Source organism: Salvia splendens, chromosome 5, assembly GCF_004379255.2.
Source record: "Salvia splendens isolate huo1 chromosome 5, SspV2, whole genome shotgun sequence".
NCBI classification, from domain to species: Eukaryota; Viridiplantae; Streptophyta; class Magnoliopsida; order Lamiales; family Lamiaceae; genus Salvia; species Salvia splendens.
Window position 1 is genome coordinate 13,027,104 of NC_056036.1, and position 13,073 is coordinate 13,040,176.

The following is a 13,073-nucleotide window of genomic DNA, read 5'->3' on the forward strand; positions in this document are numbered from 1 at the left end:
CTCGAAGCACGCCCTCCAAAATAGTTCTTCAATCCATTATTGTAGTCGCAATTTTTCGCTGGTGGGAAATAACAAACTCGGGTAAAGTTCGTTATATTATTTACCAAGTTGAAAATTAGTGGGAAAAATCCAACCTTTTGAAAGTTTCATGATAGTAGGGGCCAACATCCCCAAAATATACTCCCTACATCCCATAAAAATAGGGACAAATTGCCTATAAAGTCATGAACTTTCATAATAGTTTGGTTTTTCTCGTAAACTTTAAATATTGCATGAAAAATCATGAACATTACTGGACTGTATAAATTTCTCACCGTACCCGACCCGATAGATTTTACGACATAAACTTATCCTAAATGGCGCGCAGGAGGCATGACTTGGCAAATGACAAATTTAGGGTTCAATTCAAATTGTGGAATTAATGCTACTTTTATGCTGAATTCGATTTTTGGAGTTTGATTTGTATGTTTTTGTCGATTTGTATGCTGAATTCGATTTGTATGTTTTTATTTGTACTACTTGTATGTTTGTGATAAATCAGGGTCAGAGATTGCATAGACAGAAGAGAAACAATTAGAATTAAGAGAGTTTTGCCAAGTCACACCTCCGGTGCGCCACATAGGATAAGTTCGTGATTTTTCAGGCAACATTTAAAGTTTACGAGAAAAACCAAACTATTGTGAAAGTTCATGACTTTATAGACAATTTGCCCTAAAAATGGACATTTTCCTTTTCCGTCCTTCCTATAAAAATTTTTGATTCTTTTAATCAGATTATGAAAATCAAAATCGAAAAAAATGTAAGGTTTTTACTAATCTACTCCCTCCGTCCCCAAAGAATATGCATTTTGGGTTAGACACGGGTTTTAATACAAAATTGATAAAGCAAGAGAGAGATTGAGAGAAAATGTAATTAAAGTATTGTAAGTGGAGAATGTGTCACACCTCATTAGAAAGTGTATAGTTTCCAAAATTAGAAAGTGTATATTATTATGGGACATACTAAAAAGGAAATAGTGCATATTCTTGTGGAACGGAGAAAGTATCAGATAGACAACAGATTTCTATTTATGGAAAGTTCTACCCATATACATAAGTTTATTTATAACTTATACGGTTATACCAATAGGCTCGCCATTAAACAATAATAATAATTTGGATCTCATTATCCACTAACACTTTTTAACTATTTTTCTTTTTATTCTCTTTTATTTTACCAATTATGCATTAATTCTCGTTTTCTAAATGTTTTATTTTATGGGACAGGTGGAGTAGATTTAATTTGGGTATACTGATTCTATAATAAATTGCTTATAATTATGGGTGAAAGTTGATTTTGTCTCATAAATTTGATATGTTTATTTCAAGATGTCCGACTATTTAGGTCATTACTACTAGTATAAATTATTTTATTTTTAAGAATGAAATGTTCTACAAATAAAAAATTGGCAATAAAAATACTATTAATGTTGGTAGTCCAAATTATACATCAATTATCCAAATTATACATCGATTTTCAGCGGTGGATTCAAGATCTGAATATAAACTGCCTACATATGCGAACAACACATGTTCTATATTTACTTTTTTGCACCTCTTAGTACTTTTTTAGAACAAGTATTAATGGACAAAGTATTTTCATATTCTAGTATTGCTATATTATGTAAACTATTTTTATTACCAATATGACAGCTGAATTTTTGAAATAAGTTTTTCAAAACCTCTATTATATCTTCCATAAATTTATGATTATTAACACCATAAGTAGGGAGTAATTGGCAAATTTGAGTATGTTTTATTGGTTCGAACGATATTTTCCTCCACGTTTGTTATTCATTTCTAATACTTATACAGTTATACTAGAGGAACCAATTGAAATTATAATTTGTTTCAAAATAAAATTATTTAATTATCTAATAATAGAAACAATATTCTCTTCAACACACCATTAGCCATTCACAAATTATTTTTGGGATGTCCATCTGAATTGTGTTATTTTCCTTTTCATAGAAAATAACACATTTTCTCCAATAGATAGGATGGTGGAAGTACACAATTTTGATACAAAAACCAACTAATTAATTAACAAAAAAATTAATCTAACCAAATAATATCGAAACATTAGAATCTAATTTGAAAACTTTGACACAATACCACTAAGCAAGAGACAATACAAAAATATTCAATTACAATTGACGACAGCTTAACAAAAATCACACCAAGAAGACATTTACAATTTCCATTTCTAATTTCCATGTTTTCAATTTTGCTACAAACTCACCAAGCATCCATAATGACGGACGTCCGCGCGGGACGTCCGCCATTGTGCAATGGTGACTCGGATACAGACGTCCCCTGCGGACACCGGAGTTCCGCGGTGCTCCCGGGACGTCCGTCGCGACTTCCGCCATTGCGTTGACCCATACGGACGTCCCGATTATTTGATTTTTTTTTTAAATTTCTATAAATACGGCTTGTTGAACTTCATTTCATTCGCACCACTTGTATTAACGAGTATCTCTCTCTCTCTAAATACTTTTCTTTCGAAGATAAATGGAGCACCACGATAGTGATTCCCCCGCCACGAGCGAGTCACAGGGATAGATTGTGAATTTTTATTATTGTGGGAAGTCCGTCGGGATGTCCTTGGAGATGTCCGCCACTGTGCAGTGGGATGTCCTTATGACGTGGCAGTGCAGTGGAAAGTCCTTATGACGTGGCAGGAGGTGTTTTTGGGATGTCCGCGGGAATGTTCCACTAACTCATTCCACTCGCATTTCATTTAAAACTAATATATACAAGTGAGACTATGTTCCACTAACTTTTTTGCATCCATTTTTTTTAACATTTCTTAAAATACGTGCCGCTAAGAAAAGAGACTTGTAGGACGGAGGGATTACTTATTAGTAGTTTTTAATTTCAAATTGCAGGGCTTTGTCAAAGTTGAGCCGGGTTGATTTCAATCTTATCCAATCAAACACCTCTGCACTGGAAGTTTCCCAGATGCTTCTAACAATTGATTATATACACAAACGATGAGTTGAGATCTAGATTTATATAGACAAACCCAATTCACGATATATAAAAAAAATGGAAAAGAGTGATGAGAGAGTGGAAGTGGTAGGATACTGGATAAGCGCATTTGTGCATAGAGTGAGGTGGGCACTGAAACTCAAAGGAGTTGATTACAAATACACTGAAGAAGATATCCTCAACAAAACCCCTCCTCTCCCACCTCAACCCTGTCCACGGAAAAGTCCCCGTTCTTATCCACAATGGAAACCCCTTGCCTGAATCCGCCATCATCATCGAATACATCGACGACGTCTGGCCCCATGACCCCTTGCTGCCACAGGATCCAATTCTAAGAGCCCAAGCTCGATTCTGGGCTAAATTCATTGATCAAAAGGTGCGTGCTACCTACTTAAATTGGCAAGTTCAAATATTGAGTTTGATTTGATTTGATTTGATGATGCAGGTTACAACCTCAACAGCTCTTGCTCTGTATTCGGAGGGAGAGGATCAAGAGAGAGCTGTAAAGCTAGCGGTTGAATACTTGGAAAGGATCGAGGAAGAGCTGCAGCTGCAAGGGAAGGTATTTTTCGGCGGGGATAAAATAGGATATGTGGATTTGGTGATGGGATTTGTTGCCTACATACTGCCTGTCTGGCAGGAAGTTGCATCCGTCAACATTTTTGATCCGTCGAGGTTTCCGGCGATCGCCGCCTGGACGGTTAATTTTCTGGAACATCCGGTGATCAAGGATGAGTATTTGCCTCACAGGGATGAGATGTTGAGTTTCTACAGCCGCCGTCGACAGGAAGTTCTTCCCCTTTGTGGCTCCCAAACTCCTCTCGGGAAAAAAGTGTGGAGCTCTCTCCTCAGTTAATCTATTTTAAACATATCCAAAATAAATCAGGAGATCTCTTATGTGTAGAGTTGCTGTGTTCATTTATGTATTTTAGAAAATGTCCTTAACTACTACTCCATAAAGTAGTACTACTACCATTGTCACATACTCATTTCATACTTATTATGCAACCAAGAGATAAAACAACTATTATTCCTAAAGATAATAAACCTTCCATCTTTGACATACTTTTCCTCCTTCAAAACTAATTCATCACGCCAAAGTAATTCAGTATCAATACGGCAATACTATTGCTTTAAGGAAATATTTATGCCTATCTCTCATTTGCTTCAATACTCTTTTCCCTCGAATTTTATACGTTTTGTTTCAATTTGGCCAAAAAGCTCACTTTATTGTTTATTCATCATTCCATTTCATATCTATTCGGTGAATCAACAGAAATGAAAGAAAATATGGCTGATACGAGTGTTGCTGCTAAATCTGTCCATAAACAAAGCCCAAAACCGACGACAGTATCTCATGGTTCTGCAAAGATTAGTGTAGATGGTGAAATAAGATCGGAAAATGGGGAAAGTTGCAGAAATCGTGCTGTAGCTGATAAATGGAAAATTCTGCTGCTTCCTCAGTTTCAAGGCATTGATGAAAGAGCTGATGAATTCATAGCTAAATTTCGTAATGATATGAAGCTTGAAAGAGAGCAGCAGCAATCCATCCGGGAATTTGAGGAGATGCTCAACACAAGTGCTTAAACGTACCTAATGGTTTTTTTTATTCAAAATTAAGATTTAATCATGTTGTTAGTAAATTAAATAAATGTTGTTTGTCAGCAGCACATATATTATCGACGATATCTTGCAATCTTTCCGTTCTCAATTTCCACTTTGAATTTTAGAAAATCATTACCATAGTTTAAATATTTGGGATAATGAAAAAGTTATTTTGCTTGATTTTTCCAAATTATGGTATTTTAATGGCTAATACAGAATGCCGTCGGTCACTTTGCCCTTATCTTTCCCTTTTGCTTGATCCACCCCACTGGATTCTCCTTCCTCTTCACGGCTTGGTCCAGTCATTGATGTTGGAGACATCACAGTTGGGCTAGGACTTTGGTAGACTTTCCCTGATCTTAGGGACACTTCGCTGATGTTTTCACGACTAGGTGACTGCACAGTAGCATGGATTTTTCCCTCATTGCCCCTTAGCTCTCCCAGCGACATCGCACTGTTCATGCAAAAGGCTCCAGAAATTAAACAAAACAAATGCGTGGTACCCAAATCTGAGAACTCAATCGCCCAATACCAGTCTCTTTTTTTATATATATAGGGGGTGTTCGGTTGACAAGATTAAATCTTATGATTAAATATGTATCATGTTTGGTTCATAAGATTGAACCATTCAACTTAATCCTAGATGGATAGTCTCATGATAATTAGTCATAGCCTCCCCCTCCAACTAAAATAATCCTAGATGGATAGTCTCATGATATTAGTAATGGCAACCGAACGCCGCCATACGGTACGAACTATCTTTCACAATATATAATATGCATGAAATTTGATAGTTTTAAATTATTATGTCTATAGGATATAATTTATTATAAACGAAGTATTATAAATATATAAAAAAAATATTTGTCGTATATCATAGTAAAAAATAAGATCCCAGAAATTAAAAGACTGTTGTGAATCGTCAATGTCAATGCTCCAAATCAGTGGCGGACACAGTAAGGAGGGAGGAAGGGCTTATGCCCCTCCCAACAAATCTTTTTTGTGTTTTTTTCTACTTCAATTTTTGGAAAATATTTTGTATACACTCTTTAGCCCTTCCAAAGTTTATATTATTGAAGAGTAAATCATCAAAATTGGAATGGTAGAAGGGGCTGAACTTTGGAATCAAAAAATTGCAGAGGTGAAATTACAGAGATGAAAATGGCTCCTTGTTTGAAGGAAGAAGAAGACGTCCTATTTTAAAAAAAATTAATAAGTGGAGTAATATAATATTATTTTATTCTAAAAGTTTCCTCGTGAATAGAGTAGAATATGTGGACTAGTTGAGCTATAATAATTAATAACTACTCTGTTAATATATTCACACATAGATTAAAAGTACAATCAATTCATAAATTTAATTTCAAAACATTTTTTTTGTAATAATAGTGCTGCTATTAAAATGTTAACTGTGTTCAATTTCCATTTAGGTAATGTAATAATTCTAAATTGATAATATAGCTTTTAGTACTATACCATTAATCATTCTGAAAGTATATACAATGTACCAAAATTTCAATTTAGTAGTCAAATTTTTGTTGTTAATAGTTACATCAATGATAGGCTATAGTAATAATTTACTAGTAATTGATATTTACTCTATTGAATGTCTTATAACCTTGTGTCTAACAAAACATTTCATTATTTATTTGCAATAGTAATTTACAAAAAATTGATAAGTCTAATTATAATAATATACATTAAAACTTTAATTTTCTTTAGATAAATTGGCCGACTATTATTTGATTTGAGTTTAAGATGTTAGAATTGGAGTTTGGTTCAAATTAGATTCATATATTTTTCTATCTTTTTTTATATATATTTGCAACATAGTAATATATTGATTTATGCATTATAATAATTTTTTGTATAAATTTTTTTTTATCATTTTTATAGTTGTATTTGTGATTTTTAATATATTATTAATTTTTATTATATTTAGTTTTTTATTTATTGAATATAGTATATATATATATATATATATATATATATATATATATATATATATATATATATAGGGATGTGCTCAAATCCTTTTCACCTATTAAATCCAATCTCCTTTTTAATCTCCACCCTTCATTTTAGCCGATCCAATGGACAACATAAGTTATTCTAATAATCTGATTGCATGCCCTTTTTACGTGTGAAGGGTAAAAAAGAAATTGTGTTTTGTAGTTAGTTATGGAATGTGGCGTGAATTACTCCCTCAACGCTTATTGATTTTCCTCAGCAAATCTTGTTCAGATTTAGTTTAATGCGTTCTCCACAATCCCTTCTTTAGCCGAGTTCACACTGATAATCGACGAATATTTCGAGTGTAGAATCTAAATCTCACGATTACGGTTCCTCCCCGGTATTTCGAGTGTCAATGGAAGAAGGTAATATTGCAATTTTTGGAGAAGTGTACTGAAATAATTCTGTCAATTGTTAGTATCTGGAAAAGATATGTCGATTATCAGTGTGAGTTGGTTGATTATCAGTGGTTTAATATGCGAAATGGTGCCATCCGTTTACTGTTTGGTGTAATATTGCAGATCCTTACAATTGTAATTGTTAATTCAGCCGCACGACCCAATAGATGAATTAATCATCGAATTCACGTTTCATGTTTGTGTGTTTGGGTATTGGTTTATTGAATCATTTTAGGCGTTTAGATGTTTTGTTGTTGCTACGGTTTATTCAAGCTTGTAGGTGTTGTTATTTCATGTGACATTGGCTTTCAATCATTCCCGTAGGGTTCCCGATTTCTGGGCCCAGGTTTGTGGTATAATATGCGATTCAAAACATTTACGTAGGTTTAACATTGAATGAGTAGTTATAAAAAATTATACTTGTAATGTATAATTTTGATTATGTAATGCACTGGTTGATGTTTTATAATGTGTAGTATATATCATATAATGCATCTATAGCGTAACATGTATAATGTTTCGTGTTTGTAAACAGGACGCGTTGTGCCTGCATGTTCTGAGCAGATAAAGCCTGTAGTTGGTCAGAGGTTCGAATCATTAGAGTTTGCTCTCGCGTTTTATGATGTGTATGCTAGGGCCGTTGGGTTTGACACGCGGGTGTATCCTTAACAAGCATTTTGTAAAGTACAGTTCTTCGAATGTCTATTAGTATGGATTTTTGGACACAAAGGGATGTGCCATTGTTTTGTGTTTTTATATCTTGAACAATACATTATGCTTCAGGATAAATACATTATTTAGATGCCCACATTGCGTTAATCATTAAATGGCCATGGCCTGCATTACATAGCCATTTTCATGCATTACATGGACAATTAAATGCATTATGCATTCTGCATTAAATATTAAAGTCCATTCATTATGCTAGATAAAAATTACATTACTAAGGTGAGCTTATTGAATTATACGTATTAGCCATTCATTATGCATTATGAATTTAACTGCAATTCTATGCATTATGTGGCCATTTTCATGCATTATATAGCCATTTACATGCTTTATTACATTGTGTGCATTATTTGGTTTGATATTTACATTAAAGGTACTTTTTAATGCATTATGTTTTTCTATGTCCTCGGTGCTGAATATAAGTACGCATCATATGCTTTATTAGGTTATTTTAGTTCATCATGTGTTAAAAATTACATCATTATATTGTGGGCATTATGTGGCTTGAAATCTACATTAGAGGGACTTTTAAATGCATAATGCATTTTTCATACTGGGCCTTCTGTCCTCGGTGCTGAATATAAGTACATATCATATGCATTATTATGCTATTTTAGTTCATCATGTGTTCGAAATTACAGCATTATTTGGTACGTTAAGTACATGTGTCGGCACTGGGGCCCAGATGAAATTGCAGATTGCTAATGGGCAGAATGTCTGTCAATAAAATTGTAATTCCTGAGTTTAGTTAATTCTGACGCAACTCAGACATGTTACAAACGTAAAGAATAAGATACTATAGAGTCATATAAAGAAAAAAATACGGCTACATAGATCCATAAATTACATCACATCGTCCTCTTGCCCTTCCCCATCTCTTTCTCTATCTCCATCTCTTTAAGTCTAGGACAATTTCTGGAGTCATGGTGGCCCATCTCATCGCAAGCCTTACATCGTCTTTGCGGCCGACTAGCATCCTTTAGAGCCTTTTCCCTTTTCGAAATCAGTCGGCTCTTTGAGCTGCTTGCATGCCCCTTGGTCTTGACAACATCTGGAGGATGAACCTCCACAACCTCAGGCCGCGCCATGCCATAGAACTCTTCAATCATTCGCCTTTTTTCAATTGCTGACGTTGTCGGATTCCCAGCTTGCAGAGATTTACCAAGTTCTTCAACGCCGCCTACAAATGACCGTAGCAAATCAATGTCTTCCTCAAATCGCCGGAGGAAACCATAGAACATAGAAATGCCTTGCTTTGACAATGCTTGCCTATCGTCACCAACAGATCTGATAGGTATGTCCTCTTGTATTTCCCCATGGACCGCCTTTGCTAGCGGAGTCTTCATCCATCTACTCTGGCAGTATTTTTCTGGTATTTTCTTCAACTCATTGTTCCTGAAAAGGAAAAAAATGTGTCTGCACAAATATCCATGCCTACCAAATAGTTTGCATTCGCAATAATATGACTCCGCACTCCGATCATGAGTCACCAAATACGATTTGCGATTGCTATCCCCAAGCTTGTAGGTGTCAACAAATTCAGTAGAAGAAAATCCTAGCACACGACATCTATCATTACCCTCAACGATTTCTTCCTGTATTTTCCTGAACATCGTATCTGTGTAAAGCGTCGACGCATGTTTCTCAAACGGCAATGTAGTCGCCAAAATGGGCAAAGCAGTGGCATCGTGGTAGTCAAACGCCGTCCGACTGTTACGCTGAAACTCAACAGCATGGTTGAAATTCATGTAGAACTCGGCTATGTTCGCACGGGGCTTCAGAAATCTCTTATAGAAACTGTTCTCCGATTCGGAAATAGATGTTGTCCTAATCATCGAACCCAGTGGAAAATCTCTAAAATACGCCGGTATCCAGAAATGCCTGTGTTCGTACAATGAGTTAAACCAGTCAAAGTCTTCCAACCCATGACTTTCCACCAATCTTTTCCACTCCTCTTCGAAGGCGTCAGGCTCAAGCAGATCAGACCAGACGCAAGCACTGAATTCCTTTTTGAAAGGTTCATCCCTGAGCAACCTATTTGGGACCTTGCTGGACAACTTGTGCATTATGTGCCACATACACCATCGGTGACACGTGCCAACCAGAACCTCTTCGATGGCTGATCTCATTCCATTGTCTTGATCTGTCACAATCATCATCGGTGCTTTGCCCATGCAGTCAACAAAACGTCTGAACAACCATCCGAACGCCCCTGATTTCTCATTGCATACCAAACCCGCCGCAAAGGTTACAGGGCTTCCATGATTGTCCTTTCCCGTGAAAGGACAAAATATCATGCAATACCTACATAAACAATCGTTTGCGTGTCAATCAGTTAGTCCAAACAAAATATAATGAATCAGAGACGTACTCGTAATGTACAAATATGTACTTATAATGCACTTCATATATTTACCAAATTAAATCAAATGTAATCCGACTAATGCAACTGTTATACTAATATAATGCATCCAAATGTAATTATAATGCACTTACTATTGCAGCAACATATATACCTGTTTGTGTTATAGGTGGTGTCAAAGGCTACAATGTCACCAAACATATGGTAGTTCCGTTTCATTAAGCCGTCACACCAAAACAACGCCACCAACTGGTTGTTTTCATTAACTTCATAATGATATGTGTAGGACTCAGACATCTCCTTCTTTTTCGCCATGTCGTCCAACACCATTTGCACATCGAAGCCATTCGCATATGCTTTAATGTCGCGTGACGCATTTCTGATGTCACCGACCGTACAACCTACGTGGTCAAACCCACCAAGAGTTTCTTTCAAAACCTTAAATGTCAATGTGGGTCCAATATTCGCTTTTGAACAATCAAGTATGAATTTCTGGTGAACGTCATCCAAATGACGGTTCACAGACATAAACTGCTGATGCTCGGACTCAACCATCTCATGGTTATGAACCTCAATGAAATCATGTACCATATAACCTGGATGTCCATTAGCAGAGAAATACTTGAAGGAAATACTAGCTTTACAACCACATCTCTTCGATAAGCGTCGGCGCTTCATTGCGAAACCGGAACGTGCATTCAACTGGTCATCGTCGATGGACTTCTTATGGCCCTCCCTATTGCATACGACGTAATACCACGTTGTAACTTCATCCACCTTCCTCACACCTTGTTTGCGCGTGTCAAACCCAACGGCCCTAGCATACACATCATAAAACGCGAGAGCAAACTCTAATGATTCGAACCTCTGACCAACTACAGGCTTTATCTGCTCAGAACATGCAGGCACAACGCGTCCTGTTTACAAACACGAAACATTATACATGTTACGCTATAGATGCATTATATGATATATACTACACATTATAAAACATCAACCAGTGCATTACATAATCAAAATTATACATTACAAGTATAATTTTTTATAACTACTCATTCAATGTTAAACCTACGTAAATGTTTTGAATCGCATATTATACCACAAACCTGGGCCCAGAAATCGGGAACCCTACGGGAATGATTGAAAGCCAATGTCACATGAAATAACAACACCTACAAGCTTGAATAAACCGTAGCAACAACAAAACATCTAAACGCCTAAAATGATTCAATAAACCAATACCCAAACACACAAACATGAAACGTGAATTCGATGATTAATTCATCTATTGGGTCGTGCGGCTGAATTAACAATTACAATTGTAAGGATCTGCAATATTACACCAAACAGTAAACGGATGGCACCATTTCGCATATTAAACCATTGATAATCAACCAACTCACACTGATAATCGACATATCTTTTCCAGATACTAACAATTGACAGAATTATTTCAGTACACTTCTCCAAAAATTGCAATATTACCTTCTTCCATTGACACTCGAAATACCGGGGAGGAACCGTAATCGTGAGATTTAGATTCTACACTCGAAATATTCGTCGATTATCAGTGTGAACTCGGCTAAAGAAGGGATTGTGGAGAACGCATTAAACTAAATCTGAACAAGATTTGCTGAGGAAAATCAATAAGCGTTGAGGGAGTAATTCACGCCACATTCCATAACTAACTACAAAACACAATTTCTTTTTTACCCTTCACACGTAAAAAGGGCATGCAATCAGATTATTAGAATAACTTATGTTGTCCATTGGATCGGCTAAAATGAAGGGTGGAGATTAAAAAGGAGATTGGATTTAATAGGTGAAAAGGATTTGAGCACATCCCTATATATATGGTATAATGCAGCCCCTACCAATAATATTTTCTGCGTCCGCCACTGCTCCAAATAATAGTAGTATCTCGATTCCAAGTTCGATCGTTAATTAAGAAAGAATCAATGTTGTTAGTGAGCGAGAATTTTTCAAAAATATTAATAATGTGAGTCTTATTCCACAGTTTCAATACATGACAATCCGTCGAATATAATTATCATTCTAGCATCCATAAAAATTATACACACATTAAGTAAAAAATTGTATATTTATTATTATTATTATTATTATTATTATTTTAAATTGCAGCACTGGTGTAACATCCCTAACCTTATAAATTGCATAATTTTTTTGCATTATAATGTATTTTATATTTTTTTTAATACATATTCGTCACATAAATCGAATATATATCTAAGCATATATATATATAGGGATGTATTCATTTCCTTTTTGCATATTTCCTCCTTTTTCCTTCTTGATCTCAGCCCCACGATTTTGTCATCCGACGGTTAGATTGATGCCACGTGTCATTTAATAATGCAGATTTTCAGTTGAATAATGCATACCGACTAATAATGCACCATTATAGCGTAAAATTTATTTAAATAATATTTCTTATATGCACTAAATCTATATACTTACTTCTCGTACAATATGTACATATTTGTATAGCTTTTTGCACAAGTCTATGAAATCTTTTAGTTACTAAAGTTTTGTAAATGGTATACTGTATACTTATAGCTAATGTTTTAAAAGAATAAAATTGGGGTTTTATACATGTGGAATGGAGTACACGTGTAATTAAGGGAAATGATGCATGAAAGTTGTGCTTAGGTGTTTTATTAAAAATTAGTCGATCTAGCCGACTTACGTTTCTGTACGTGTATATATATATTTATCTTAGAGAGTGAGGAGGAAAAGAAAGAGAATGAAAAGGAAGTTTTAGAGAAGGAAACCAAAATTTACTGAGTACAGTTTTAATAGGATAAGTGAATGCAAGATGAGTTTCAGGAATTTAATTTTTGTATACGCTCTCACTTTTATAATCGAGGGTTTTGGACGGGAAGCATGAACAAATGCCCAGCTAGCTAGATATCT

At 35.3% G+C, this 13,073-nt stretch overlaps 1 protein-coding gene and 1 pseudogene across 1 annotated transcript; one reads left to right on the forward strand and one right to left on the reverse strand.

Annotated features, from left to right (window-relative positions):
- Nucleotides 1-2,953: 2,953 nt before the first annotated feature.
- LOC121801850 lies at nucleotides 2,954-4,097 on the forward strand (annotated as a pseudogene).
- Nucleotides 4,098-8,625: 4,528 nt separating this feature from the next.
- LOC121803838 (protein FAR1-RELATED SEQUENCE 5-like) lies at nucleotides 8,626-11,634 on the reverse strand. The gene is made up of 3 exons (XM_042203429.1): nucleotides 11,625-11,634; nucleotides 10,294-11,056; nucleotides 8,626-10,081 (listed from the first exon to the last, which is right to left on the reverse strand). Exons 1-3 carry the CDS (start codon nucleotides 11,632-11,634, stop codon nucleotides 8,626-8,628), a joined length of 2,229 nt encoding a protein of 742 aa, XP_042059363.1.
- Nucleotides 11,635-13,073: the final 1,439 nt, after the last annotated feature.

Coding starts and splice junctions, on each gene's coding strand:
- LOC121803838 (XM_042203429.1), bottom strand. Junction 10,082..10,293: donor ACCACCTATAACACAAACAG/GTATATATGTTG, acceptor TTGTTTATGTAG/GTATTGCATGATATTTTGTC.